The sequence below is a fragment of the Plecotus auritus genome (genome assembly GCF_963455305.1).
Source record: "Plecotus auritus genome assembly, chromosome: 10".
Taxonomy (NCBI): Eukaryota; Metazoa; Chordata; class Mammalia; order Chiroptera; family Vespertilionidae; genus Plecotus; species Plecotus auritus.
The window spans coordinates 60,514,143-60,540,938 of NC_137785.1; the positions used below are offsets into that span (position 1 = coordinate 60,514,143).

At 61.7% G+C, this 26,796-nt stretch overlaps 1 protein-coding gene across 1 annotated transcript; it reads left to right on the forward strand.

The window, feature by feature from the left end:
* Nucleotides 1–963: 963 nt before the first annotated feature.
* MYLK3 (myosin light chain kinase 3) lies at nucleotides 964–25,254 on the forward strand (the record flags this gene model as incomplete). Its single annotated transcript, XM_080643751.1, has 13 exons — nucleotides 964–1,458; nucleotides 8,635–8,725; nucleotides 9,918–10,275; nucleotides 11,111–11,553; nucleotides 11,730–11,835; nucleotides 14,459–14,552; nucleotides 15,194–15,303; nucleotides 16,140–16,281; nucleotides 17,099–17,169; nucleotides 18,096–18,224; nucleotides 20,231–20,383; nucleotides 20,462–20,594; nucleotides 22,937–25,254. The coding sequence occupies 13 exons, from the start codon at nucleotides 964–966 to the stop codon at nucleotides 22,994–22,996; spliced, it is 2,385 nt and encodes a 794-aa protein (XP_080499877.1). The 3' UTR covers nucleotides 22,997–25,254.
* Nucleotides 25,255–26,796: the final 1,542 nt, after the last annotated feature.

Consider the following 26,796-nt stretch of genomic DNA (forward strand, 5'->3'; position numbering starts at 1 on the left):
TAATCAATTTTTTTATTTGAGAGAGAGAGAGGAAGGGAGAGAGAAACATCAAATTTGTTATTCCACTTATCCATGCATTCATTGGTTGATTCTTCTTTTATTTTATTGGTTTTCAATTGATTTCAGAGAAGAAGGGAGAGGGAGAGAGAGAGAAACTCAATGAGGAGAGAGAATCATGGATTGATTGCCTCCTACACGCCCCACACTGGGGATGGAGCCTGCAACCCGGGCCTGTGCCCTGACCGGGAATCGAACCGTGACCTCCTGGTTCCTAGGTCCATGCTCAACCACGGAGCCACGCCGACCGGGCCGTTGGTTGATTCTTGTGTGTGCCCTCGCCCGGGATCGAACCCGCGGCCTTGGCGTATGGGGACAACGCTCTCACCTACCGAGCTACTGGCCAAGGCCCAGGTTTTGTGTTTAACTTGCAGAAGCTTCGCCGGTTCCATCCCGGCACACGTCAGGGCGGCCTCGCCTTTGTTCTCGGTCTTGCTTCTCGTTGTGAGTTTGTGTGTGTGTGTGGCAGGTGGGACCCCACAGCCCCGAGATTCCTGAGGTCCCTCTCGGAGTCCAGCGAAAGGACCCCCTCCTTCTAACCTTCGGCTTCAGCCACACGCGCTCCTGCCCGCCACGGGCAGATTCTTCACATGTCGGCCCATCAGCACCCTCTCAGGGAGGAATGTTCAGTGCTGCCGTGATGTCAGAGGGGCCCCCGGAGAGGGGCCGGGGCCAGACCCGCCTGCCCCTCCCGGCTCCCTCCCGGCAGAGTGGGAGATAAGCGAGGCCTCAAAGAGAGCCCGCAGGTCCCTGGCTGCGTGACGACTGACCGGGATCGCTGTGCGGGACACTGGGCACGGCGGCGGCTGTCAGCGACCGGAACCATGACCTTCCAGACACCAGCGCCCCAGTGAAGGCCGGGCCCCGCGTGCGCCCCCCTGCTCACCCCATCAAGCCCGCGCCGGGATGTCGGGGGACTCCAAGGAGGGAGTGGGGGCCCGGGGGCTGCCGGCGGCGGGCAGGGCCTGCCTGTCCAGCCTGGACCGGAAGCTGAGCGCGCTCAACGAGAAGGTGGACAAGCTCCTGAGCTCCCAGGAGGACGTCGCGGAGAAGCTGCAGGGCGTGAGCCGGGGCCTGGACCACCTGGAGCAGGGCCTGCACCGGCTGGAGGCCTCCCGGGCCCCGGGCCCCACGGGGGCTGGCCCTGCCCCGCCGGGGGACCCTGCCCCTCCCGGGGACGCGCAGGCCGGGTGGCCCGAGGTCCTGGACCTGGTGCGGGCCGTGCGGCAGGACGCGGCCCAGCACGGCGCCCGACTCGAGTCCTTGTTCCGGGTGGTGGCGGCCGTGGACAGGGCCATCGCCCTGGTGGGCGCCGTGTTCCAGAACTCCACGGTGGTGGACTTCATCCTGCAAGGCAGCGTGCCCTGGAGGCGAGGGCGCCTGGCCCCCGGCCCCGCCGAGGTTGGTGACGGCGTCCCTGTCCCGGGTCCTGGCTGGAGGGGCCGCTCAGGGCGGGTGGGGAGGCCGGCCAGGTGGCTACGCTTAGGAGAGCTGAGGCCTTTTGTCCCTTCTGCTTTTTTAAAATATATTTTATTGATTTCTTCCTGAAACCGGTTTGGCTCAGTGGATAGAGCGTCGGCCTGCGGACTGAAGGGTCCCAGGTTCGATTCCGGTCAAGGGCATGTACCTTGGTTGTGGGCACATCCCCAGTGGGAGGTGTGCAGGAGGCAGCTGATCGATGTTTCTCTCTCATCGATGTTTCTAATTCTCTATCCCTCTCCCTTCCTCTCTGTAAAAAATCAATAAAATATATTAAAAAAATATATATATATTTTTATTGATTTCAGAGAGGAAGGGAGAGGGAGAGAGAGAGAGAAACATCCATGACAAGAGAGAATCATGGATCGGCTGCCCCCTGCACGCCCCCCCCTGGGGATGGAGCCCGCCACCCGGGCCTGTGCCCCGACCCAGAACCGAACTGTGACCTCCCGGTTCATAGGTCGACGCTCCACCCCTGAGCCACGCCGGCCGGGCCTCTTGTCCCCTCTTGTGCCTCCTGAGTGGCCAGTTGATGAGGAAAAGGAGAGCCGGAGCGTACAGGTCACGGGCGGTTCTGACGGGGACGGGGAGAGGCAGAGCCGGGTGAGCTGCGGGCCGTGGGCAGCTCCCGGAGCGTGGGGGACCGTGAAGCTCCCTGGACGTGCCGTGACCCCTTCGCTCCTCTGTGTCCCCCGGGGGCAGCCGTGGGGAGCGGCCCGTCTGCCCGACAGGGCCCCATTCAGAAACGCAGCCCCCCTCTTCCTGTCCGCAACCTTGTGCCCTGTCCCCGAGTGGGCGAGAGCGCAGCTGCCTCTGGGAGGTGTTGACAGGGACCCAGGGCACACAGCCGGGCGGGCAGCAGCCGGAGCCTGGGGGTGGAGGGTGGCATCGCTGGGAGCCCCACTTCCCAAGGTTGCGTAATCGAGCCTGGGCTAATGGAAGTTTGGCTGGGGTGTGTGTGCGTGTGTGTGTGCGTGCGTGTGTGCGTGTGTGCATGCGCCCGTGCGCGGTGTGTACAGGCAACGCTCTGTTTGGGAACAGCAAAGGGGCAGCTGCTTAGCAACACTCCGGGGCCTAGAGCCCCGCCTCGGATCCCTGCTGGTACCCACCAGCCTCTGGCTATAGAGGAGCTGGGGTCTCAGGAGCTCGGGCCTCCCTTCCTCACCCAGCCTGGCCGGACCTGTCTCAGCTGACCCCTCCCCACGGCCGGCCACCTCCCCCAGCGCCACCTCCACCCCGGCCCCCTCCTGTCGGCACCGGCCCGCAAGTACGGCCCGCAGGGGAGTCTGGCCTGCTCTCGCCACTGATAACCACCCTCAGCTTTATTTTATTTTATTTCATATATTTTATTTAATTTTAAAATATGTTTTATTGACTTCAGAGAGGAAGAGAGAGGGAGCGAGAAAGAAATATCAATGATAAGAATCATGGACCGGCTGCCTCCTGCACACCCCACACTGGGGATCGAGCCCGCAACCCGGGCACGTGCCCTGACCGGGAATCGAACCCTGACCTCCTGGTTCCTAGGTTGACGCTCAACCACGGAGCCAGGCCGGCCGGGGACCAACCTCAGCTTTAAATGAGAATTCATCTAATACGTGCACAGGGTGCAAACCATCCCTGGGCCCCCCTCCTGCCCCGTCCCCCAGGCCCAGGAGACAAGCCCTGCCCCCAAGCAGAGGCCGGTTTCCTACAACCCTTCCAGAAATAGCCTGCTCTCTAGAAGCATCTTGGGGTGCACACCACCCCGTGGTTTTGTTTTAACTCAGCTGTTACCCACCTGGTGCTGGCCTCCATTGCTTTTTACTTCACAGATGTGGGGCGTGGCTTCGTATTAACACGCAGAGAGCTCCCTCGCTTTGTCCGTAAAGTTGCAGCGGCTGCACTGGTTGGAGGGGGGGGAGTCCCCGTCCATTGGCCTTGTTCGCTCAGCCACCCCGTCGCTGGCTCACCCTGCCCCTCCTTTCTGGCTGTTGGGAAAACGATGCCGTGACTGTCCATCCAGGCGTGCGTCTGTCTGTCTGTCGGACGCACTGCCTGGAAGCGGCGATGCTAAGCCCGAGGCTGACTTTGTGGAACCCGCAAAGCCACGCCGACTTCAGAGGAGGGTTCTGATGTACGGCTGCCAGGACACAGGGCGGTGCCCGCTGCTGACGGAGCTCACGGCCCGTCTGGCGAACGAAAACGGAATCACATCGTGCATGTGCGTGTGCGTGCGTGTGTGCACGCGTGTGTGTTTTAACATGTTAGTACTAAACGTTTCAAGCATTTGTCCAATAGAGATGAGAATGGCCTCATGAGCCCCGTGCCTGGAGGCCAAGGGTCCCCACCCGTCTGCCTCTTTCCAGAGTATTTTGAAGCAACTTTGATGGATTGGATTGTTTCTTCTATAAATATTTCAATATTTTTTACCCAAAAGAGAAGGATTCTTTTACTTCTTACCAGACCTAAAAAGTAACTTCATATCACCAATGTTCACATCTTCCGTGTTCACATTTTCTTGACCGTCTTATGCTCTTTTATTTTATTTTATTTTTTTAAAATATATTTTATTGGTATTTTACAGAGAGGAAGGGAGAGGGATAGAGAGCTAGAAACATCGATGAGAGAGAAACATCGATCAGCTGCCTCCTGCACACCTCCCACCGGGGATGTGCCCGCAACCAAGGTACATGCCCTTGACCGGAATCGAACCCGGGACCCTTCAGTCCGCAGGCCGACACTCTATCCACTGAGCCAAACCGGTTTCGGCCGTCTTATGCTCTTTTAAAAACTATTTTTTAAATTGATTTCAGAGAGGAAGGGAGAGGGAGAGAGACCTAGAAACATCCGTGATGAGAGAGAATCATGGATCGGCTGCCTCCTGCACGCCCCCCACGGGGGATGGAGCCCGTAACCCCGGCCTGTGCCCTGACCGGGAATCGAACGGTGACCTCCTGGTTCGTGGGTCCACGCTCCACCCCTGAGCCACGCCGGCTGGGCTGCTTTTTATCTTATTTTAAATTTTGTTTTTCAAGTACATCTCACATTCAGTATTATCTCCTGTTAGGTTCAGGTGCAAAGCGTGCTGGGTAGACATTCATGTGACTTACTATTGGTCCCCCTCACACGTCTGGTGCCCCCCCGCCGGCACCCTCGTTATCGCAGTCACTGCAGCCTTGTTGAGGCTGTCCCCTGTGCTGTACTTTGCATCCGTGACTTCTGTGCCTGTGCACCTGTGCCTCCCCACCCCTCACCTCCCCACGCAGCCCCCACCCCGTCTCCGGCTCTTTGTTCCTTACAGTTTGAGTCAAGCTCCAAAGGAGGCGATCGGTCGTACGCTTCACAAAGCAAGCATTTTTTCTTTCTTTTTTTAAAAAATATATTTTATTGATTTTTACAGAGAGGAAGGGAGAGGGAGAGAGAGTTAGAAACATCAATGGGAGCCGAAACCGGTTTGGCTCAGTGGATAGAGCGTCGGCCTGCGGACTGAAGGGTCCCGGGTTCGATCCCGGTCAAGGGCATGTACCTTGGTTGCGGGCACATCCCCAGTGGGAGGTGTGCAGGAGGCAGCTGATCGATGTTTCTCTCTCATCGATGTTTCTAGCTCTCTATCCCTCTCCCTTCCTCTCTGTAAAATATCAATAAAATATATTAAAAAAAAAAAAAAAAGAAACATCAATGGGAGAGAAACATCGATCAGCTGCCTCCTGCACCCCCCCCCCCCTCACCGGGGATGTGCCTGAGTCTGCAGGCCAGTGCTCTATCCACTGAGCCACACCAGTTAGGGCAAGCATTTTTCCTTTAATTCCTAAAGAAATGGAAGCTCTTCATTAGGGAACACGTCAAACAACCGAAAACAGGCAGGACGCTGTATCTCACTGTAGTGCTCACCTGTATCTCTTTCCCAGGCGCTTGCGCACCTTCCGGATTTGGGGCCTGTGAGCGGCCCGCCCCGTCCCTCCCCCTCCCCCGTCTCAGCCTTTGGCCTCCTCTGATGATTCTGTAGGAGCGCGTTGCGGTCCGTGAAGCCGGCCGTCCTGTGCGTTTCTGGGCGGGGAGGGCAGGGAGCTTTCTCTTCCCCGAGTCTGCTCAGCTCTGACCGCCGTCTTCTGTCCTTGTGTGTCTGTCACACCCCTGGGGGCTGCCTGCAGGTCTGGCTGCTCTCCCAGCGGGCGGTCAGCTCCCCGCTGCCCCGCCAGGAGCCTCCATGCCCCGCCCCTCCGTGCCCCGGGCCCGGGCTGGTCAGGCAGGAGGTGGGGGGGACAGGAGACGGGCGGGGACAGGAGACGGGCGTGCGCTGAGACCCGGCCCCAGCCCCGCAGCGAACAAACGCTTTGTTGGCGCTGAAAGTGCGCGGAAGGGAGGCGTTCCAGGGGCCTGACCTGTGCGTCTGAGGAGCGCGGGGTGCAGCGTTCTCCCGTGTTCTCCCGTGCAGTTCTCCCGTGTTGTTTGTATGTTTTTAAAATGTGTTTTTATTGGTTTCAGAGAGGAGGGGAGGGGGAGAGAGAAACATCCGTGATGAGAGAGAATCATGGATCGGCTGCCTCCTGCACGCCCCCTACTGGGGATGGAGCCCGCAACCTCGGCGTGTGCCCTGACCGGGAATCGAACCCTGACCTCCTGGTTCATAGGTCGATGCTCAACCGCTGAGCCACGCCGGCCGGGCTCGCTGTTAAATTTTAAACTCGGGCCATGACTTCGCCCGGGTCCTCCTTGGGCCGTGTGGGATGCGGGGTGGGGGGTGCAGGGGTGGGGGGTGGGGGGTGGGGGTGTGGGATGCGGGGTGGGGGGTGGGGTGTGGGATGTGGGGGTGTGGGATGCGGGGTGGGGGTGTGGGATGCGGGGTGGGGGTGTGGGATGCGGGGTGGGGGGTGGGGTGTGGGGTGTGGGATGCGGGGTGGGGGGTGGGGTGTGGGATGTGGGGTGGGGGGTGGGGGGTGGGATGCGGGGTGGGGTGGGGGGTGGGGGGTGGGGTGTGGGATGCGGGGTGGGGGGTGGGGTGTGGGATGCGGGGTGTGGGGTGTGGGGTGGGGGTGTGGGATGCGGGGTGGGGTGGGGGGTGGGGGGTGGGGGGTGGGGGGTGGGGTGTGGGATGCGGGGTGGGGGGTGGGATGTGGGGTGTGTGTGTGGGGGGTGGGGTGTGGGATGCGGGGTGTGGGGTGGGGGGTGGGGGTGTGGGATGCGGGGTGTGGGGTGGGGTGTGGGATGTGGGGGCTCAGACAGGTCCAGCTCAGTGGGGCGGGGCCAAGCCCTGGCGGAGCTGTTCAGAGACAGGCCTCTGGCCGGTGCTGGGCCTCCTCTCCCTTCTCTGCACGCACCGCCCAAGGCAGGGGCCAGGAAGCTGAGCCCTGAAGACAGAACCTATGTGTGCGTGTTTGTGTGTGCGTGCGTGTGCATTCATGTGTGCACGTGTTTGTGTGTGCGTGTTTGTATGCGTGTTTGTGTGTGCGCGCCTGCCTGCACCAACGACAGAGGGAGGGAGAGGACAACCTGAGCAGCGAGGTCTGCCAAAGGACAGTGTGTCCAAGTCCCTGTCTCCCGGGGGCGGGGGGGGGGGGGCGGGGGCGGGGCAGGAGGCGCCTGCGATGATAAGGCCTCCAGCTCCCCCAGCGCCGGGCTGGCAGGTCACAGTGATGATGCCGGTGGTGACCCTGAGGACAGCAGCTAGAGTTTTTTAAATCGATTTCAGAGGGGAAGGGAGAGGCGGGGAGAGAAACATCAACGGTGAGAGAGAATCATGGACCGGCCGCCTCCTGCACGCCCCCCACTGGGGATGGAGCCCGCAACCCGGGCCTGTGCCCTGACCGGGAATCAGACCATGACCTCCTGGGTCCTAGGTCGACCACTGAGCCACACCGGGCGGGCACAGCTTTTAATTAATCGCTGACCACACTGCGGTGGGGGCTCCTGCGGACTGCTCGGCATTAAGGCCGCTCGCTGGCGCTGGGCTCCCGGGGTCCTCACAGGCCGGCCTCCTGGGGCCCAGACTGCGCTGTGTCTCAGGCAGGGCACCGCCCCCAGGGCTCTGAGCACCTACCCTGTGCTGGGCACCCTCTCGGTGCCCCACAAACGGTCTCACCCCAGCCTCTTCCGAACTGAGCTCTGTGAGTAGCCAATATTCTCCCCACTCTACAGACGAGGAAAGCGAGGTGCAGGGACGTTAGGCCGAGTGGTATAGGGGGGTGCTCAAGAGTCCAGGAGTCCATGCCCCTGGCCACACTGCTGTACTGGAGAGGGGCACCATGGGGTTCACCCGCCCGGCTCCCAGGCAGGCGTAGTCACCGGTCAAGGCCTGCCGCCTACAAGCATGGGTTCAGCTGACTGAGGGTCCATCCCAGGGGTGGGCAAACTTTTTGACTCGAGGGCCACCATGGGTTCTTAAACTGGACCGGAGGGCCGGAACAAAAGCATGGATGGAGTGTTTGTGTGAACTAATATAAATTCAAAGTAAAGGAGCGGAGGGGAGAGCAAGAGAACCCTCTGCTCTTTCAGCTCCGTGGGCCGGATAGAACAGCCGAACGGGCCGGATCCGGCCCACGGGCCGTAGTTTGCCCACGGCTGGTCCAACCCAAACCACCACCACCAGCCATGAGCGGCTGCTCAGAGATGACATGCTAAATTTAAACTTACTTTCCATCCCTGCTCTGGCATTTTGAGGTCCACTCTGTATAATCCTCTATCAGGGACTGGGCCTGCCCTGACAGGGACTCCTGAAGAAGGGTACCTAGGGCCCGGCCGGGTGGCTCAGTGGGTGAGCGTCGACCTAGGAACCAGGAGGTCAGGGTTCGATTCCCGGTCAGGGCACAGGCCCGGGTTGCGGGCTCCATCCCCAGTGTAGGGCGTGCGGGAAGCAGCCGATCCATGAGTCTCTCTCATCACGGCTGTTTCTGTCTCTCTCCCTGTCCCTTCCTCTCTGACATCCATAAAAGTATACTTTTTCAGAGGAAGGGACCTAGGGGCACCTTATGGTCCTTATGTCTAAAGTGGCGAAGCAGCCTCCGCCTCCGGTGTGGCCGAGCCTGCGTGTGCTCATGGCTCCAGCACGTGGCTGGCGCGCAGCGCCTATCTGTGGCCGAGCGATGAAGACGGTGACAGTGTTCGTGGTGGCTCTTTCAGAACAAAGAGCGAGAGGAGGAGGCAGGAGCCAAGCCGCAGCGTGCGCCGAGCAGCCGGGGCGTGCAGGCCGAGCTCCGGGGGCCTCCGGAAGGTGAGTGCCCGGGCAGGGGGGCCTTCGCTGCCTCCTGTCCCACACCTGCAGCTCCAGACTCACACCTTCACCAGCTCCGGGATGCCCGTGACTCCCGAGCACCTGCCAGGGGGCTTCCCGAGTTGTTTATTTTTTATTTTTATTTAAAAATATATATTTTATTGACTTTTTACAGAGAGGAAGGGAAAGGGATAGAGAGTTAGAAACATCGATGAGAGAGAAACATCGACCAGCTGCCTCCTGCACACCCCTTACTGGGGATGTGCTCGCAACCAAGGTACATGCCCTTGACCGGAATCGAACCGGGGACCCTTCAGTCCCCAGGCTGACGCTCTATCCACTGAGCCACACCTGTTAGGGCCCGAGTTGTTTATTTTATTTTTAAATAAAAAATAAATATATAGAGAGAAACATTCACGATGAGAGAGAATCATGGACCGGCTGCCTCCTGCACGCCCCCCACTGGGGATGGAGCCCGCAACCCGGGCCTGTGCCCCTGAGCCCCGCCGGCCGAGCTCCCCAGTTCTTTCCGTCCTTCCCGTGTCCCTGAGAGACGGACAGCCAGTCGCTGTTGCTGTCACTGGGAAAGTGCCTCTCTCGCAGCCTGTGCCACCGACTTGATGTTCCGGATCATTTTTCATGTTGCTTTAGCCTTTTGTGGTTGCTTTTATTAACTTACTTTCTTTATAATGTTGCATGACATTTACATGGCTCCAAAGTCCAGTTGGCAGAACAAGGTACAAAGAGAAGTCAGGCTTCCTCCCCCCACATGTGACCGTGTCTACGAAGTGCGTGTCTTCCCTTTCCCTGGAGGTCTGGGCTCTTGAGACCACATTGTGAGTGGTTACACCCACGCACACACGTGCACTCGCACACACATTCATGCACACATGCACACACACATTCATGCACACACACATTCATGCACACACACACATTCATGCACACACACGCACACACACATTCATGCACACACACATTCATGCACACACACATTCATGCACACACACATTCATGCACACACACGCACACACACGCACACACATCTTAGATGAAACAGTCACACGGTACACCTGGCTTTGCTCACCTTCAGGCCCCCCGGGGGTCCCCCATAGCTGCGCAGGCAGGTCCCTGTCTTGTCTCGGGGACAGATTCCCCAATGGGCTTGCTTTCTCACCCCGTTTCCCCGCAGAGAGCCAGAAGGCTGACTTGCCGGAGGGGACAGCAGCGAGGCTGCCCCCGGTTGGCGCTTCGGGGATGGGATCTGACGTCCTGGCCCAGCCAGAGGCCTCGCCAGAGCAGGGCGGCGGGGTCCCCGGCCCGGACCAGGCGCCCCCTGGTCACCTGCTGCCGCCCACAGAGGCAGACGCCACAGCTCCCGGGGCGCCTGGCGAGACCCCCGAGACCAGCCAGGAGGCTGCACCAGGCGCAGGACAAGGGCCATCGTCCAGCGGCCTTGACACTCTGCCCACAGAGGAGGGTGTGACGCTGACCTCAGGCCCCCCTGCCCGGGACACGGCAGCTCACCGTGGCGAGGACGCGCATCCGAGGTGAGTGGAGCTGCTGGAGCGGGCGCAGAGGGGTGAGCGAGCTGGGAGGGGGGCGCGGAGGGGTGAGCGAGCTCGGAGGGGGGCGCGGAGGGGTGAGGGAGCTCGGAGGGGGGCGCGGAGGGGTGAGGGAGCTCGGAGGGGGGCGCGGAGGGGTGAGCGAGCTGGGAGGGGGGCGCGGAGGGGTGAGCGAGCTGGGAGGGGGGCGCGGAGGGGTGAGCGAGCTCGGAGGGGGGCGCGGAGGGGTGAGCGAGCTGGGAGGGGGGCGCGGAGGGGTGAGCGAGCTCGGAGGGGGGCGCGGAGGGGTGAGGGAGCTGGGAGGGGGGCGCGGAGGGGTGAGGGAGCTGGGAGGGGGGCGCGGAGGGGTGAGGGAGCTGGGAGGGGGGCGCGGAGGGGTGAGGGAGCTGGGAGGGGGGCGCGGAGGGGTGAGGGAGCTGGGAGGGGGGCGCGGAGGGGTGAGGGAGCTGGGAGGGGGGCGCGGAGGGGTGAGGGAGCTGGGAGGGGGGCGCGGAGGGGTGAGGGAGCTGGGAGGGGGGCGCAGAGGGGTGAGCGAGCTCGGAGTGGGGCGCGGAGGGGTGAGTGGAGCTGCTGGAGCGGGCGCGGAGGGGTGAGCGAGCTCGGAGGGGGGCGCAGAGGGGTGAGCCAGTCCTCGGGGTGGGGCTGGCTGGCAGTGGCTGCCCTGTGGAGGGTCCCGGCCAGTCTGGACGGGGTGGGCCGGCCCTGGCATCGAGGTACAGTGGCGGCCCGGCAGCGCCTCTGAGGGCGCCTGTCCCCTGGGTGGGGTGACCACGGGACGGCAGTGCCTGTGGCCTCCTCAGGGCCGTCTCTCCCCCCCCAGGCTCTCCGTCCACGAGCAGGAGACGGACACGCCTGGGGAGCTGCGGGGGGAACGAGGGGGCAGCCTCAGTGCCGCGCCCCCTGCGGAGGCCCCTGCAGCTGCCCAGGCCGGGGAGCGGGACCCGCCTGTGCCCGGGGGCCATCCCCAGGCCCCGGGGACCGCGTCGGGAGAACAGGGCCCGGAAGGAGCCAGCGCGTGCCCCCCGCTGCCTGCGCGGAGCCGCGACGGGGGAGCAGAGGCCGAGGACAAGCCGGGACCTGCAGTCGGACCGGCCCTGGGACCGAGTGGGGCCGGCGGGGGCTCGGGAGAGGACGCTGGGGCCCCGGGCCTGCAGCAGGACACAGGCGACCTGGAGCCCGGGAGGGACTGCACCCCCGGGGGCCGGGGCGCAGCCGAGGCGGGAAGGACGCCCCAGGGAGCCCAGGCTGGCGGCCTGGTTCTGGGTAAGCCGGGCAGGGCCCGAGTGGGCGGGTTTGGAGCGCCTCCTCCCGGGGCCTCCCTGCAGCGTCCGGGGGGATCACGCGGGTCTGGGGGAGTTGCCTGCTGGGGTTCCGGGGCTGGTGCGCAGCCATGAGGAGGGGGTGCCTGGGGGGCTCACAGCCTATTGTCTCCTGAACAGATGACAGCCCGGCCCCGCCGGCCCCGTTCGAGCACCGGCTGGTGAGCCTGAAGGAGGCCTCGGCCGCGGCGGGCTATGCGGTGTGCCAGCACGCGGTCCTGGGCGGGTAGGTGGGCTCTGCGCTGAGGGCGGTGGGAGCAGGGGGCTGGGAGCAGGGGGGCCGGTGGGAGCAGGGGGCGGTGGGAGCAGGGGGCTGGGAGCAGGGGGGCCGGTGGGAGCAGGGGGGCCGGTGGGAGCAGGGGCGGCGGTGGGAGCAGGGGGGCCGGTGGGAGCAGGGGGCGGTGGGAGCAGGGGCGGTGGGAGCAGGGGGCGGTGGGAGCAGGGGCGGTGGGAGCAGGGGCGGTGGGAGCAGGGGGCCGGTGGGAGCAGGGGGCGGTGGGAGCAGGGGCGGTGGGAGCAGGGGGCGGTGGGAGCAGGGGGCGGTGGGAGCAGGGGGGCCGGTGGGAGCAGGGGCGGTGGGAGCAGGGGCGGCGGTGGGAGCAGGGGCGGCGGTGGGAGCAGGGGGCGGTGGGAGCAGGGGGCGGTGGGAGCAGGGGGCGGTGGGAGCAGGGGGCTGGGAGCAGGGGGGCCGGTGGGAGCAGGGGGGCCGGTGGGAGCAGGGGCGGTGGGAGCAGGGGGGCCGGTGGGAGCAGGGGGCGGTGGGAGCAGGGGGCGGTGGGAGCAGGGGGCTGGGAGCAGGGGGGCCGGTGGGAGCAGGGGGGCCGGTGGGAGCAGGGGGGCCGGTGGGAGCAGGGGCGGTGGGAGCAGGGGGGCCGGTGGGAGCAGGGGGCGGTGGGAGCAGGGGGCGGTGGGAGCAGGGGGCGGTGGGAGCAGGGGGGCCGGTGGGAGCAGGGGCGGTGGGAGCAGGGGCGGTGGGAGCAGGGGGCGGTGGGAGCAGGGGCGGCGGTGGGAGCAGGGGCGGCGGTGGGAGCAGGGGGCGGTGGGAGCAGGGGGGCCGGTGGGAGCAGGGGCGGTGGGAGCAGGGGGCGGTGGGAGCAGGGGGCGGTGGGAGCAGGGGGCGGTGGGAGCAGGGGGGCCGGTGGGAGCAGGGGCGGTGGGAGCAGGGGGCGGTGGGAGCAGCAGGGCGGTGGGAGCAGGGGGGGTGGGAGCAGCAGGGCGGTGGGAGCAGGGGGGCCGGTGGGAGCAGGGGCGGTGGGAGCAGGGGGCGGTGGGAGCAGGGGGCGGTGGGAGCAGGGGGGCCGGTGGGAGCAGGGGCGGTGGGAGCAGGGGGCGGTGGGAGCAGCAGGGCGGTGGGAGCAGGGGCGGTGGGAGCAGCAGGGCGGTGGGAGCAGGGGGGGTGGGAGCAGCAGGGCGGTGGGAGCAGGGGCGGTGGGAGCAGGGGGGCTGGGAGCAGGGGGGGCGGTGGGAGCAGGGGCGGTGGGAGCAGGGGGCGGTGGGAGCAGGGGCGGTGGGAGCAGGGGCGGTGGGAGCAGGGGGCGGTGGGAGCAGGGGGGCCGGTGGGAGCAGGGGCGGTGGGAGCAGGGGGCGGTGGGAGCAGGGGGGCCGGTGGGAGCAGGGGGGGTGGGAGCAGCAGGGCGGTGGGAGCAGGGGGGCCGGTGGGAGCAGGGGGGGTGGGAGCAGCAGGGCGGTGGGAGCAGGGGGGCCGGTGGGAGCAGGGGCGGTGGGAGCAGGGGGCGGTGGGAGCAGCAGGGCGGTGGGAGCAGGGGGCGGTGGGAGCAGGGGGGCCGGTGGGAGCAGGGGCGGTGGGAGCAGGGGGCGGTGGGAGCAGCAGGGCGGTGGGAGCAGGGGGCGGTGGGAGCAGGGGGGCCGGTGGGAGCAGGGGCGGTGGGAGCAGGGGGCGGTGGGAGCAGGGGGCGGTGGGAGCAGGGGGCGGTGGGAGCAGGGGGGCCGGTGGGAGCAGGGGCGGTGGGAGCAGGGGGCGGTGGGAGCAGCAGGGCGGTGGGAGCAGGGGCGGCGGTGGGAGCAGGGGGCGGTGGGAGCAGGGGGCGGTGGGAGCAGGGGGCGGTGGGAGCAGCAGGGCGGTGGGAGCAGGGGCGGTGGGAGCAGGGGGGCCGGTGGGAGCAGGGGCGGTGGGAGCAGGGGGCGGTGGGAGCAGCAGGGCGGTGGGAGCAGGGGGGGTGGGAGCAGCAGGGCGGTGGGAGCAGGGGCGGTGGGAGCAGCAGGGCGGTGGGAGCAGGGGGGGTGGGAGCAGCAGGGCGGTGGGAGCAGGGGGGCCGGTGGGAGCAGGGGGGCGGTGGGAGCAGCAGGGCGGTGGGAGCGGGGGGGGGGGGTGGGAGCGGAGGGGCGGTGGGAGCAGGGGGGCCGGTGGGAGCAGGGGCGGTGGGAGCAGGGGCGGTGGGAGCGGGGGGGGGCGGTGGGAGCGGGGGGGGGGCGGTGGGAGCAGTGGGGCGGTGGGAGCAGGGGCGGTGGGAGCAGGGGGGCGGGTGGGTCTCCGGCTGGGTGAGGCGCAGGCCCCAGGGAGGGGTGAGGAGCCCCTGGAGTGCGGGAAGGAGAGGGGGACCATGGCTGGAGGCGGCGGGAGGGCCGCATGGGGGGGGGGGTAAGAAGGAAGTCCTCCAGGGAAGCCGGCGGTGGTGTGGGGGAGGGGTGCTCCCTGGGGTGCAGGGCGGCCTGGGGGTGCGGGGTGAAGCAGTTCTGGTCTAGGTTGTAGTGGGCGCGATGACACGGGTACCCCTGGGTGTGTGTGGGGAGGGCGGGACCAGAAAGCGGGGCCGCCGGGTGGGTGGGGTGGGGTGGGGTGGGGGGGGGGAGCCTCCGGGCGCTCAGCCCCTGTGTGGCCTCCTCTGCAGGGGCCGGTTCGGCCAGGTCCACAGGTGCACGGAGAGGTCCACGGGCCTGGCGCTGGCAGCCAAGGTCATCAAAGTGAAGAGCAACAAGGACCGGGTGAGCCCCCACTCCCCCCTCCCCCTCCCCCCCGCCAGGCGGCCTCTGGCCCAGGCCCCAGCTGCCCAGCCCCCTCCGTGCTGAGCAGGAAACCCTTTGTCCTTCCCCCCCCCCGCCCCCCAATATACTTTCATTGATTTCAGAGAGGAAGGGAGGGGGAGAGAGAGAGAGAGAGAGACATCCATGATGAGAGAGAATCATGGACCGGCTGCCTCCTGCACGCCCCACACTGGGGATGGAGCCCACCACCCGGGCCTGTGCCCTTGACCGGGAGTGGAACCGTGACCTCCTGGTTCCTAGGTCGGCGCTCCACCCCTGCGCCCCTGTGGCTGGGCCTGCCTCTTTCCCACGACTCCCACACCCCAGTTTGCGGCTCACCTGGCACCCTGGGGACAGGGTCCTCCTGGACCTCCAGCTTTCCTCCTGGGCCTCCGGCTCCCTGTCTGTGACATGGGCGGGTCTGATGAAGGCCCCCCCTGTTGTAAGCACCCGGTTGGGTGGTGAGTGGAGGAGGCCTGTTGTGAGAGCAGGAAACAGGGTGTGGGGTGGGCACACGTGTGCCCATGTGTGCGCCCTGGAAGGTGCCGCTGGCCCCTCTTCCTGACCTGTTTATGGGAACCCCCCCCCCTCCGCTCCGTAAGGAGGACGTGAAGAACGAGGTCGCCATCATGAACCAGCTGAGCCACGTGAACCTGATCCAGCTCTACGACGCCTTCGAGAGCAAGCACAGCTGCACGCTGGTCATGGAGTGGTGAGTGTCTGCGGCGGCGCTGGGCCTGGAGCGGGGCGTCTGGGCAACGCTGCCCCCCCCCCCACCCCGGCCTGGGACACCCGGACACGTCCCCACCTCCTCTGCGTGACCTCCAGGCTGGAGCGTGGAGGACAAGGCCGTTTGTCGCAAAGCAGCGGCCTGTGAGCCTGACTGGGCCCGCGCTGCAGGGCGGCTTGGCCTGCACGGGTTTTAGTAATCGGGGTTTGGTTGGAAGCAGCTGGAAATTGGGAAATGTCACACTAAAACCTAGGTATACGGCTTTCCTTTTAAAAACTGATTTTGGAGAGAGAGGGAGGAAAAGAGAAGGAGGGAAACATCGACGTGAGAGACACCGATCAGCTGCCTTCTGCACACTCCTTACTGGGATGGAGCCCACAGCCCGAGCATGTGCCCTGACCGGGAATGGAACCGGTGAACTTTTGGTGCAAGGGACAGTGCCCAACCACCTGAGCCACACCGGCCGGGGCTCGGGCTGTTCCTGCAGATCCAGTGCCGCGGGGCCTGCGCCTCCAGCTGGAAAGGGGACTGGTTGGCCCATTTGGGGTTTTCGCCCAGAGGCAGATGAGTTTACAGCCTTGGCCTGTGGCATCCGGTGTGAGCCCGATTGTCCACACGGAGGAAACCCCGCTCCCCCGTGGCCGCCACTTCCTTTTACACCTGCACCCTGGGCTGGGGAGGGGCCAGAGCAGAGGTCCCCACGAGACCCCAGATGACAGGGCGCCCTCAGGCTCACCCCCTGGGTTGGTGCTGAGGGCAGGCGAGGTCTCTGAGAGCCTCGCTCAGCCCGGTGCCTGCGCCTCCCTTTGCCCTGGCAGCGTGGACGGGGGAGAACTCTTTGACCGGATCACGGATGAGAAGTACCACCTGACCGAACTGGATGTGATCTTGTTCACCAAGCAGATCTGCGAGGGTGTGCACTACCTCCATCAGCACTACATCCTGCACCTGGACCTCAAGGTCAGGTCCACCTGGGTTTGGCGGGCGGGCCCCGAGTTCCCACACCTCTGCTGCTCCCTCGGCTCTGAGAGCTTTCACCTGGCTTCCATTCCTGGCTCCTTGCCACTCCTAGTTGTATCATCCATCCAACTATCTATCCATCATCCATCATCCATCATCCATCCATCCATCTATCCATCCATCCATCATCCATCCATCCATCATCCATCATCCATCCATCACCCATCCATCCATCTATCCATCCATCATCCATCACCCATCCATCCATCATCCATCATCCATCATCCATCATCCATCCATCATCCATCATCCATCCATCCATCCATCACCCATCATCCATCCATCCATCCATCCATCATCCATCATCCATCATTTATCTATTCATCATCCATCATCCATTCATCCATCCATCCATCCATCTATTCATCCATCCATCCATCCATCTACCCATCTATCTATCCATCCATCATCCTTTCATCCATCTACCCATCTATCTATCCATCATCCATCCTTCCATCCATCATCCATCCATCCTTCCATCCATCCATCCATCCATCTACCCATCTATCTATCCATCCACCCATCACCCTTCCTTCTTTCCTTCCTTCCTTCCTTCCTTCCTTCCTTCCTTCCTTCCTTCCTTCCTTCCTTCCTTCCTTCCTTCCTTCCTTTTCTTCCTTCCCTCCCTGTAGGGCTGCCCTGAGCCATTCATTTCCCCAGGAGGCTGGGAAGCTGAGGCCTCTTGACAAATAAGTGAGGGAGCTGCTGACCTTCCAGCTGGTGGTTGGCCCTAAGCAGACTTCCCTTTCTCTCCCAGCCGGAGAACATACTGTGTGTCAACCAGACAGGACACCAAATAAAGATCATTGACTTCGGGCTGGCCAGAAGGTAAGGGTGTATGTCAGCACTTAGAACCCGCTGGGACTCTTTCTGGCTCTCTTGGGCACGGGTACCCACAACTCAGCCAATTTTTGATTTTTACATTTTTAAAATTGACACTTTATTTTTCCAGAGCAGTTTTAACATCACAGAAAGATTGAGGGGCAGAAACAGGTTTCCCATAGACCCCCTGCCCCACACATGCAGAGCCTCCCCCGTCACCAACACGGTGAACCCACATGACATCAAAGTCACCCAGTCCAGCCACAGCGCACCCAGCACGGAGCCAGCCCCCATCCAGCCCCCACCCAGCCCCCACCCAGCCCCCACCCAGCCTCCACCCAGCCCCCACCCAGCCCCCACCCAGCCTCCACCCAGCCCCCACCCAGCCTCCAGCCTCCACCCAGCCCCCACCCAGCCTCCACCCAGCCTCCACCCAGCCCCCACCCAGCCCCCACCCAGCCTCCACCCAGCCCCCACCCAGCCTCCACCCAGCCCCCACCCAGCCCCCACCCAGCCTCCACCCAGCCCCCACCCAGCCTCCACCCAGCCTCCACCCAGCCCCCACCCAGCCTCCACCCAGCCCCCACCCAGCCTCCACCCAGCCTCCACCCAGCACGGAGCCAGCCCCCATCCAGCCCCCACCCAGGCTCCACCCAGCCCCCACCCAGCCTGTGCGCCTGCTGAATTTGCCTTCTCTCCTCCCGCCTGGTGAAGGCCTAGATAGGGGGCTATGGTTTCCGGTTCTCCCTGGGGACCCAGGAAAGCCTGAGGTTGGGGCCTGGGGAGTGAGGGTTCCCTAGGAAACCCCGTGGGGCGGGGGGCATGTGGGGTCTGGCAATGCCTGGCCCGCACTGGGTTCGAGTCCCAGCCTCCGCATCTACCTGAGCCGATTCCCAGCCCCCCCCCCCCCCCGCCCCGCACCCTCGTCCCAGGTACAAGCCGCGGGAGAAGCTGAAGGTGAACTTTGGCACGCCCGAGTTCCTGGCCCCTGAAGTCGTCAACTACGAGTTCGTCTCGTTCCCCACGGACATGTGGAGTGTGGGCGTCATCACCTACATGCTGTGAGTGCGGGGACGGGGGGGGGGTGGGGGGGGGACCTGTCCTAGCACGGGTGTCCTCAGAGGCAGCAGAAGCTTGGGTGTGAGTCGGCAGCGGGGAGGCGTGTGCAGGGGACCCCGGGGGAAGTGGGGGGCGAGGTGGGAGGCAGCAGCGAGCGCGTTATGTTCCCCGTGGGCGAGGCTTTACTCCCCGAGGAGGCATCTGTCATGTACACCAAGCGTGTCAAACTCAAAGGCTAACACGGGCCAAATCAACGAGGCATGTGGCCCGCGGGCCGGGAGTTTGACATGCTTGACGTACACACTTCCTCAGACTTATTCCATCCAGGGGTGGGGTAATTATTCACCAACTCTTTTTATTTTTTTAGTTGTTTTTTTTTTTGTTGTTGTTAATCTTCACCCGAGGATATTTTTTCCCATTGATTTTTAGAGAGAATGAGAGGGAGGGAGGGAGGGAGGGAGAGAGAGAAGGAGAAACATCAACGCAAGAGAGACAACATTGATTGGCCCAGACCAGGGCCAAGGCCAGAATCGAACCTGTAACCCAGATATGTGCCCTTGGCCAGGAACGGAACCCGCAACCCTTCGGTGTGTGGGCGGGTGCTCTAACCACTGAGCTCACTGGCCAGGGCCCTTCACCAGCTTGTATCTGTTGTGGCTTGTGGGCTGATCCCAGGGGCCTGGAGTCCTGAGACTTCTGGACCCACTGGGTTGAAAGCTCTCCCCCAAGGAAATGCAGGTGGACCGGGCAGGAGTGCGTGAGGGCTGGGCGGGGCGGGACCCTCGGTGGTACCTCCAACCCGCGCCCCCCCCCCCCAAGTGCTCCCAGGCAGGTTGGGCTTGGCTGGGAGATCGGTCCCAGACTAAACAGTCTTCTGTGGGACTCCCCTCGGCCGTTTCCTGGCCCCAGGGAGTCACGCTTTGCTCCCGTCTCGTCATTATGGCAGGACTTGGCCGTGTCCCCCCACTGTGTGCTGTGCCGGGCAGGGAAGTTTGAGGCCCCAGGCCGGCCCATGGGGGTGCCCTGTCTCTCTGCCTTTGCTCCCGAGGCCTGGGGAGTACCTGAACCCCTCTGGCTCAGAGACATGCTAAGCTGTTTATTTATTTATTTATTTTTACTTAAAAAAAAAAAAAATTTTTTATTGACTCAGAGAGGAAGGGGGAGGGAGAGAGAGAAACATCAATGATGAGAATCATTCATCAGCTGCCTCCTGCACGCCCCCTACTGGGGATTGAGCCCACAACCTGGACATGTGCCCTTGACTGGAATCGAACCTGGGACCCTTCAGTCTGCAGGCGGATGCTCTATCCACTGAGCCACACCGGTCAGGGCGCTATTTATTCTTTTCAAATATGTTTTTATTCATTTTTAGAGAGAGAGGAAGGGAGAAGTAGAGAGAGAGAGAAACATTATCGTTTGGCTGCCTCCTGCACGCCCCCCTCTGGGGATCGAGCCCGCAACCCGGGCCTGTGCCCTGACGGGGAATCGGACTGGTGACCTCCTGGTTCATAGGTCAATGTTCAGGCCCTGAGCCTCTGGCCGGCATGAGAGGTGCTGAGCTGCTCAGTTAACCCACACGCACCTGGTGAGCGGGCGCTGGGTGGGCCCGGCTTACTGCCCACTGCAGGGTGAGGGGCCGCGCTGAGCTGAGCGCAGGTGTTTGCACACGCGTGTGGCCTCCAGGCCCAGGCCTCCCTCCGTGCCCCCCGGCCTCCCCTCGGCGCCCCCCGGCCTCCCCTCCGCGGCCCCCGGCCTCCCCTCCGCGCCCCCCGGCCTCCCCTCCGCGGCCCCCGGCCTCCCCTCCGCGCCCCCCGGCCTCCCCTCCGCGCCCCCCTGGCCTCCCCTCCGCGCCCCCCGGCCTCCCCTCCTGCCGGAGCGATGGGCTGTTTCCCTGGGGCGCCTCTCGGTTCCGGCTGGTTCTGCGCAAACCTCGCGGGACCGTCTCTGTCCCGTCGCCGCGAGGGCAGACGTGGCCTCCGCCTACCCACGGTCCCCTGTCTCCTCGCAGACTCAGCGGCCTGTCCCCGTTCCTCGGGGAAACCGACGCCGAGACCATGAACTTCATCGTGAACTGCTGCTGGGACTTCGAGGCGGACACCTTCGAGGGGCTGTCGGAGGACGCCAAGGACTTCGTGTCCCGGCTGCTGGTCAAGGAGAAGAGGTACCTTGGTGGCCCGCGCGCGCGTGGGGCCTCTGCCGTGACAGCACCGCTGACGGCGGGCCGCTGTTTGCTCCGCAGCTGCAGGATGAGCGCCACCCAGTGCCTGAAACACGCGTGGCTCAGCGACCTGCCCGCCAAGGCGTCCCAGGCCCAAGTGCTCCTCCGGTCCCAGCTCCTGCTGCAGAAGTACCTGGCTCAGCGCAAGTGGAAGGTGCCTTTCCTCTGCCTCTTTTTTTTTAAAATATATTTTATTGATATTTCACAGAGAGGAAGGGAAAGGGATAGAGAGCCAGAAACATCGATGAGAGAGAAACATCGATCAGCTGCCTCCTGCACACCTCCCACTGAGGATGTGCCCGCAACCAAGGTACATGCCCTTGACCGGAATCGAACCTGGGACCTTTCAGTCCCCAGGCTGATGCTCTATCCACTGAGCCAAACCGGCTTTGGCTGCCTCTTTTTTTAAAATATTTTTATTGATCTCAGAGAGAAAGGGAGACGCTAGAAACATCAATGAGGAGAGAGAACCATTGCTCGCTGCCTCCTCACGCCCCATGCTAGGGATGGAGCCCACAGCCCAGGCCTGTGCCCTGACTGGGAGTTGAACAGTGACCTCCTGGTTCATAGGTTAGGGCTCAACCACTGCGCCCCGCCGGCCGGGCTCCAGGTCCATATGGACTCAAAATAGAAAGATTGTTTAGCGAAAAAACAGCAACAACCCTCTTATGTCCAAACGGTTCGTTCGGGAAAGAAATGCCACAGACCCCGATGGCTGGGCATGGAAGTGGCATTGAGTCTGCAGCACGTGGACACTGGAGGTGACAGAACGAGGCCGGAGCACAGTGCTCAGTGACCACAGCTGAGGCCCCGGATTCCTCCCCGTGTCACATGGGGGCGGGGAGGCTCCATCTCAGTTTGGTGACTTTGTTGACAACAGGGCTCTTCGGCACCAGGAACGTGAATTCTCTTAGAAACCTGTGCTGTGCAGGAAAGCGGCTTTCCGACAGTTTGATACCAGCGCAGATCCTTGTTTACACACACACACACACACACAGACACACACAGACACAGACACAGACACAGACACTCACACACACACAGACACACACACAGAGACACACACAGACACACACACACACACACACTCACACACACACAGACAGACACACAGAGACACAGACACACACACATAGACACACACACACAGAGACACACACACACACAGACACCCCCCCACACACACACAGAGACACACACACAGAGACACACACACAGACACACACAGACACACACACAGAGACACACACACACAGACACACAGACACACACACAGACACACACACACACAGACACACACACAGACACACACACAGACACACACACACACAGACACCCAAACACACACACAGAGACACCCCCCCACACACACACAGAGAGACACACACACAGAGACACACACACAGACACACACAGACACACACACAGAGACACACACAGACACACAGAGCCACACACACAGAGACACACACACACAGACACACAGACACACACACAGACACACACAGACACATACACTCACACACACACACAGACACATACACACACATACACACAGAGACACACCCACACACTCACACACACACACAAACACACCCACACACACAGACACACACACTAACACACACACAGACACACACACACTCACACACACACACATACACACACAAACACACCCCCACACACACAGACACACACACACTCACACACACACACACAGACACACACACACACAAACACACCCACACACCCACACACACAGACACACACACACACTAACACACACACACACTCACACACACAGACACACACATACACACCCACACCCACACACACACTAACACACAGACACACATACACAGAGCCTGGCTGGCGTGGCTCAGCGGTTGAGCACATCGACCTATGAACCAGGAGGTCAGGGTTCGATTCCCAGTCGGGGCACAGGCCCTGGTTGCAGGCTCGATCCCCAGTGGGGGGCGTGCAGGAGGCAGCTGATGAAGGATTCTCATCATGGATGTTTCTATCTCTCTCTCCCTCTCCCTTCCTCCCTGAAATCAATAAAAACATCTTTAAAAACAAAACAAAAAACAAACATAAACGAAAACAGAAAGGAAGCTCATCAGCCCGGGAAGGAGCGAGCCGTCCTGTCCTCACACCCGAAACCAAAGATCACGTTTGCTTCCCAGACGGACGTGCTCCGGGGTTTCCTCTGACATCCGGTTTCACTCCAAAAGCTCTGGTCCGCAGCCTGACTTGACTTCACGATCCCCGGTGGGCTCCGTTTTGGGGAGAACACGTGATCTCACTTCCTCCTTGCTCCAGTTGGCCCCTGAAAGTCATGTGACCATCCTACTTGACGTTCGCTAGAATCCTCTTTTAGGCGATCAGTTTTAAAGACCCCACGTGCCTCATTGCGTAAGTCCTTTCACTGTTTTTCTTAAACCAACGAGCCTAAAGATCTGCTCTTTCCTCTTTTCTCTCTCTCCTGATCTCAAGAAACATTTCCACGTGGTGACAGCTGCCAACAGGCTCAGGAAATTCCCCGCGTGCCCCTAATCCTGGACCGGACGCCACTGCTCCCAGGGCCTCGCTGTGACGGAGGGAGGCCCGTGGTGACGCCTGGAGGTGTAGGTAGCCTGGCCTTCGGCTCCGACGGATTCCGCGAACTTGGTCAGAGAGGTTCTGGCCGGTGCCTTCCCCGCGGTCAGGACTGTTTGGCCCCCGTAGGAGCACGCTGGTGTGAAATGCTGTCTACTCGTCAGGGGCACCCGCTTTCGGGGGCGCGAGTGGCATGCTGTCCGCCCGTAGGTAGGAGAGCTACGTGCACGTGGCGGATGGGCCTGCGGAGCACCTCTGGTTCAGGGACTCCGCAGGGGCCGGCGGTCCGCGGGTCTCCCTCGGCTCGGGGAAGGCCGGCCACTCCGATTCCCCGGGGCTGCGCAGGGCCGGCGGTCCGCGGGTCTCCCTCGGCTCGGGGAAGGCCGGCCGCTCCCATTCCCCGGGGCTGGGCCGGTAAAGTAGAATGGTCACATGACTTGTACTTACTGCCCCACCCGCTCTGTTTGCAGCCACGTGCATTTAGGGCAGGATCCTCTAACAGGTTTTACCTGGGCTCCCTTTTGAGAATGGAAACGTGCACCTTTGATAGTCTTTGAGGTTTGGAAATATACTGACCGTCATGGCTGGAAGAGCACAGGGGTCAACTGGAATGTGCTTATATATTTTTATTGATTTTAGAGAGAGAGGAAGGGAGCGGGAGAGAGAGAGCAACATCGATCGGCTGGGCCTCGTCGGTCTGGCTCAGGGGATGGAGCATCAGCCCTCGGACGGAAAGGTCCCGGGTTCGATCCCAGTCAAGGGCATGTACCTTGGTTGCCAGTTCAGTCCCCGGCCCTGGTCGGGCCGCACGCAGGAGGCAACCAATAGATGTGTTTTCCTCACCTCGATGTTTCTCTGTCTCTCTCTCTCCCGTCCACTCTCTCTGAAAATCGGTGGGAAAATATCCTCAGGTGAGGACTAACAATAAAATAATAAAATAAAATAATAATAAAAAAAGAAATGTCAGTCGGCTGCCTCCTGCGTGCCCCCTACAGGGGACTGAGCCCACAGCCCGGGCATGTGTTTTTGACCAGGTGTCGAACCGGTGACCTCTTGGTTCATGGGTCGATGGTCAATCACGGATCCACGGGGGCGGGTTTGATGGGCTTTTAAAGCCTCTACCCACCTCCCCCTCTCCTGTTCTGCCCTGTGCTGACCTCTGCCCTCTCCCTCCTGACGCCCACCCCTTGGGTATGAAGCGGGGGCCTGGAAGCTGGTGCGTGTGTGGGAGAGGAGGATGCAGCCACGTTGCGCTGTGGAGAGAAGCGAAGGCACACGTGTAACCGGCTGAGGGAATGACAAACAGGAGCACACCGTGACTCAAAGGCAAACAGGCCCTTTGCCTTCCGCCCTTCCAACCCGACTGTGCTGTTCCCACGACCTCTCGGGTCAGCGGTTTCTGCTGGAGGCGTTGCTGTGAGTTGCTAATTAGCCAAGCGAGTTTCACAGCCTTTGAGGGTTTTTGTCCGGTTAGACTTGTTTTCCGCAGAAGACCTGGGCGTGGGGAGGGGGTCACGCTCAAGGGGCCTGGTCTGGCCGGGAACTAAGGTTTCGAAGGCCGGCATGTCCAGGCCTGCTGCACGCTGGCCCGCTGGCCACAGGGTGACCGTCGGAAGAGGAGACCTGCCTCGCATGACACAGGAACAGGGACTTACCTGGTCAAGTGCTGGATTTTGAAGCAGCAGGTACCTCTGAGAAATGTTGTTTCGCCCCCAGCCTGCAGAGGGCGCTCTAGAGCACACCTTTTAGTGCTACTGGGTCCCGGGTCCTCCAGCTTCCTGGCGATGCTCCGAATCTTGTCTCCAGAAAAACGCACCGAGTTCCCTGGATCTACAGCAGCAAAGTCTCCCAGAAGTTTAACATGAGCCACATCCTTAACGGGGACATTTCTAACAGCTCGTTTCAGAGGGAAAACCCGGGGAAAGTTTTAGTGACTTATTGAACACAACACATCAAAAGTGTTACTTCGGTATGTAGTCAACAGAAACATGATTACGGAGGCCCTTCAGATGATTTTTTTCCTGTGAAGTCTCCACAGTCCGGTGTATGGGTCACACTTGAACACATTTCAGTTCCAGGCTGGGTTTGTGTTTAGATTTCATAAAACTCACTGCGGAAACAGACTCAAGTTGTGTGACATATCTTAAACACTTCCTCATCATTGAATTAAGTATCCAGTGTGACATTTAATTAAAATAAAATTAGAAATTTTCTGTAGTTGTATTAGCTAATTTTAAGTGCTTCATAGCCACATGCGGTTAGTGGCTTCTGTATCGGACAGGGCAGATAGAGAATCATTTCTCTACAAAATTTTATTTTTTCTCCCATATGCTGTTATTTTTTTAAAAATATATTTTATTGATATTTTACAGAGAGGAAGGGAGAGGGATATAGAGTCAGAAACATCGATGAGAGAGAAGCATTGATCAGCTGCCTCCTGCACACTCCCCACTAGGGATGTGCCCGCAACCAAGGTACATACCCTTGACCGGAATCGAACCTGGGACCCTTCAGTCCCCAGGCCGATGCTCTATCTACTGAGCCAAACCGGCTAGGGCAATGTGCTCTTATTTTTTTAAAAAAATATTTATTGATTTGAGAGAGGGAAAGGGATACAGATAAACACATCAATCTGCTGCCTCCTGCACGCCCCCTAGCGGGGATCAAGCCTGCAGCCCAGGCATGTGCTCTGACCAGGAATCAAATTGGTGACCTCTTGGTTCAGGGGTCGTCGCTCAACCTCTGAGCCCAGGGGCTGGGCTGCTGTTATTTTTAACCCAGAGAAGCAGTTCCTCTCCAGAGTCCCCGTGAAGCTCACACCAGTGAGAGGGGGTGGATTTTCGCCTCCCTTACCTGACGTTCTAAAGCAGCCGTGGGCAAACTACGGCCCGCGGGCCGGATCCGGCTGTTCTATCCGGTTCTCTTGCTCTCCCCTCCGCTCCTTTACTTTGAATTTATATTAGTTCACACAAACACTCCATCCATGCTTTTGTTCCGGCCCTCCGGTCCAGTTGAAGAACCCATGGTGGCCCTCGAGTCAAAAAGTTTGCCCACGGCTGTTCTAAAGCCTTTATGAAGCTTTAATTTTCCTGCATTACTTTCAGTTCTCTGCTTGGTTGGTGTGTGCTTAGCTGACAGTTTTTTTAGATCACACCTGCGCCAGTACCAACCGTTTCCAACGGGACTTTTCCGTCTGAACGAAGTCCTGGGAACTGCTGGCCAGAGAAACTCGAAGGCCCGGAGGAGCCACTTCATCCAGCCGCCCGGCGAGGGGCGGGGAATGATTTTTCCCACGTTTGACGGATGTGTGCCCAAATCAAAGTCCTGCCCACACGTTCACCCAGTGATTCCACTTCCAGAAATGCCTCCCTCAGCAAAACCTGAACCCGTGGACAGAGATTTATGCAAATGGTTTATGCTAACATTTGCCAGTGGCCCGAGGAAAACCACTCCCATGTACCCATCGGTATGGGTTTATGAACTAACATTTGCCACGTCCACACAGGGAACACGCTGCGGCTGTTAGATCTGCACAGACGGCCCTCCCACGGAGAGTACCTGTGGCACCACCGCACTGGTGGACAGACGTGCTTGCCCGTGCGTTAACGCTTTCTAGGGTACGCAAGAAACTCGCCCTGACCGGTTTGGCTCAGTGCATAGAGCGCCGGCCTGCGGACTGAGGGGTCCCGGGTTCGATTCCAGTCAAGGGCATGTACCTTGGTTGCAGGCACATCCCCAGTGGGGAGTGTGCAGGAGGC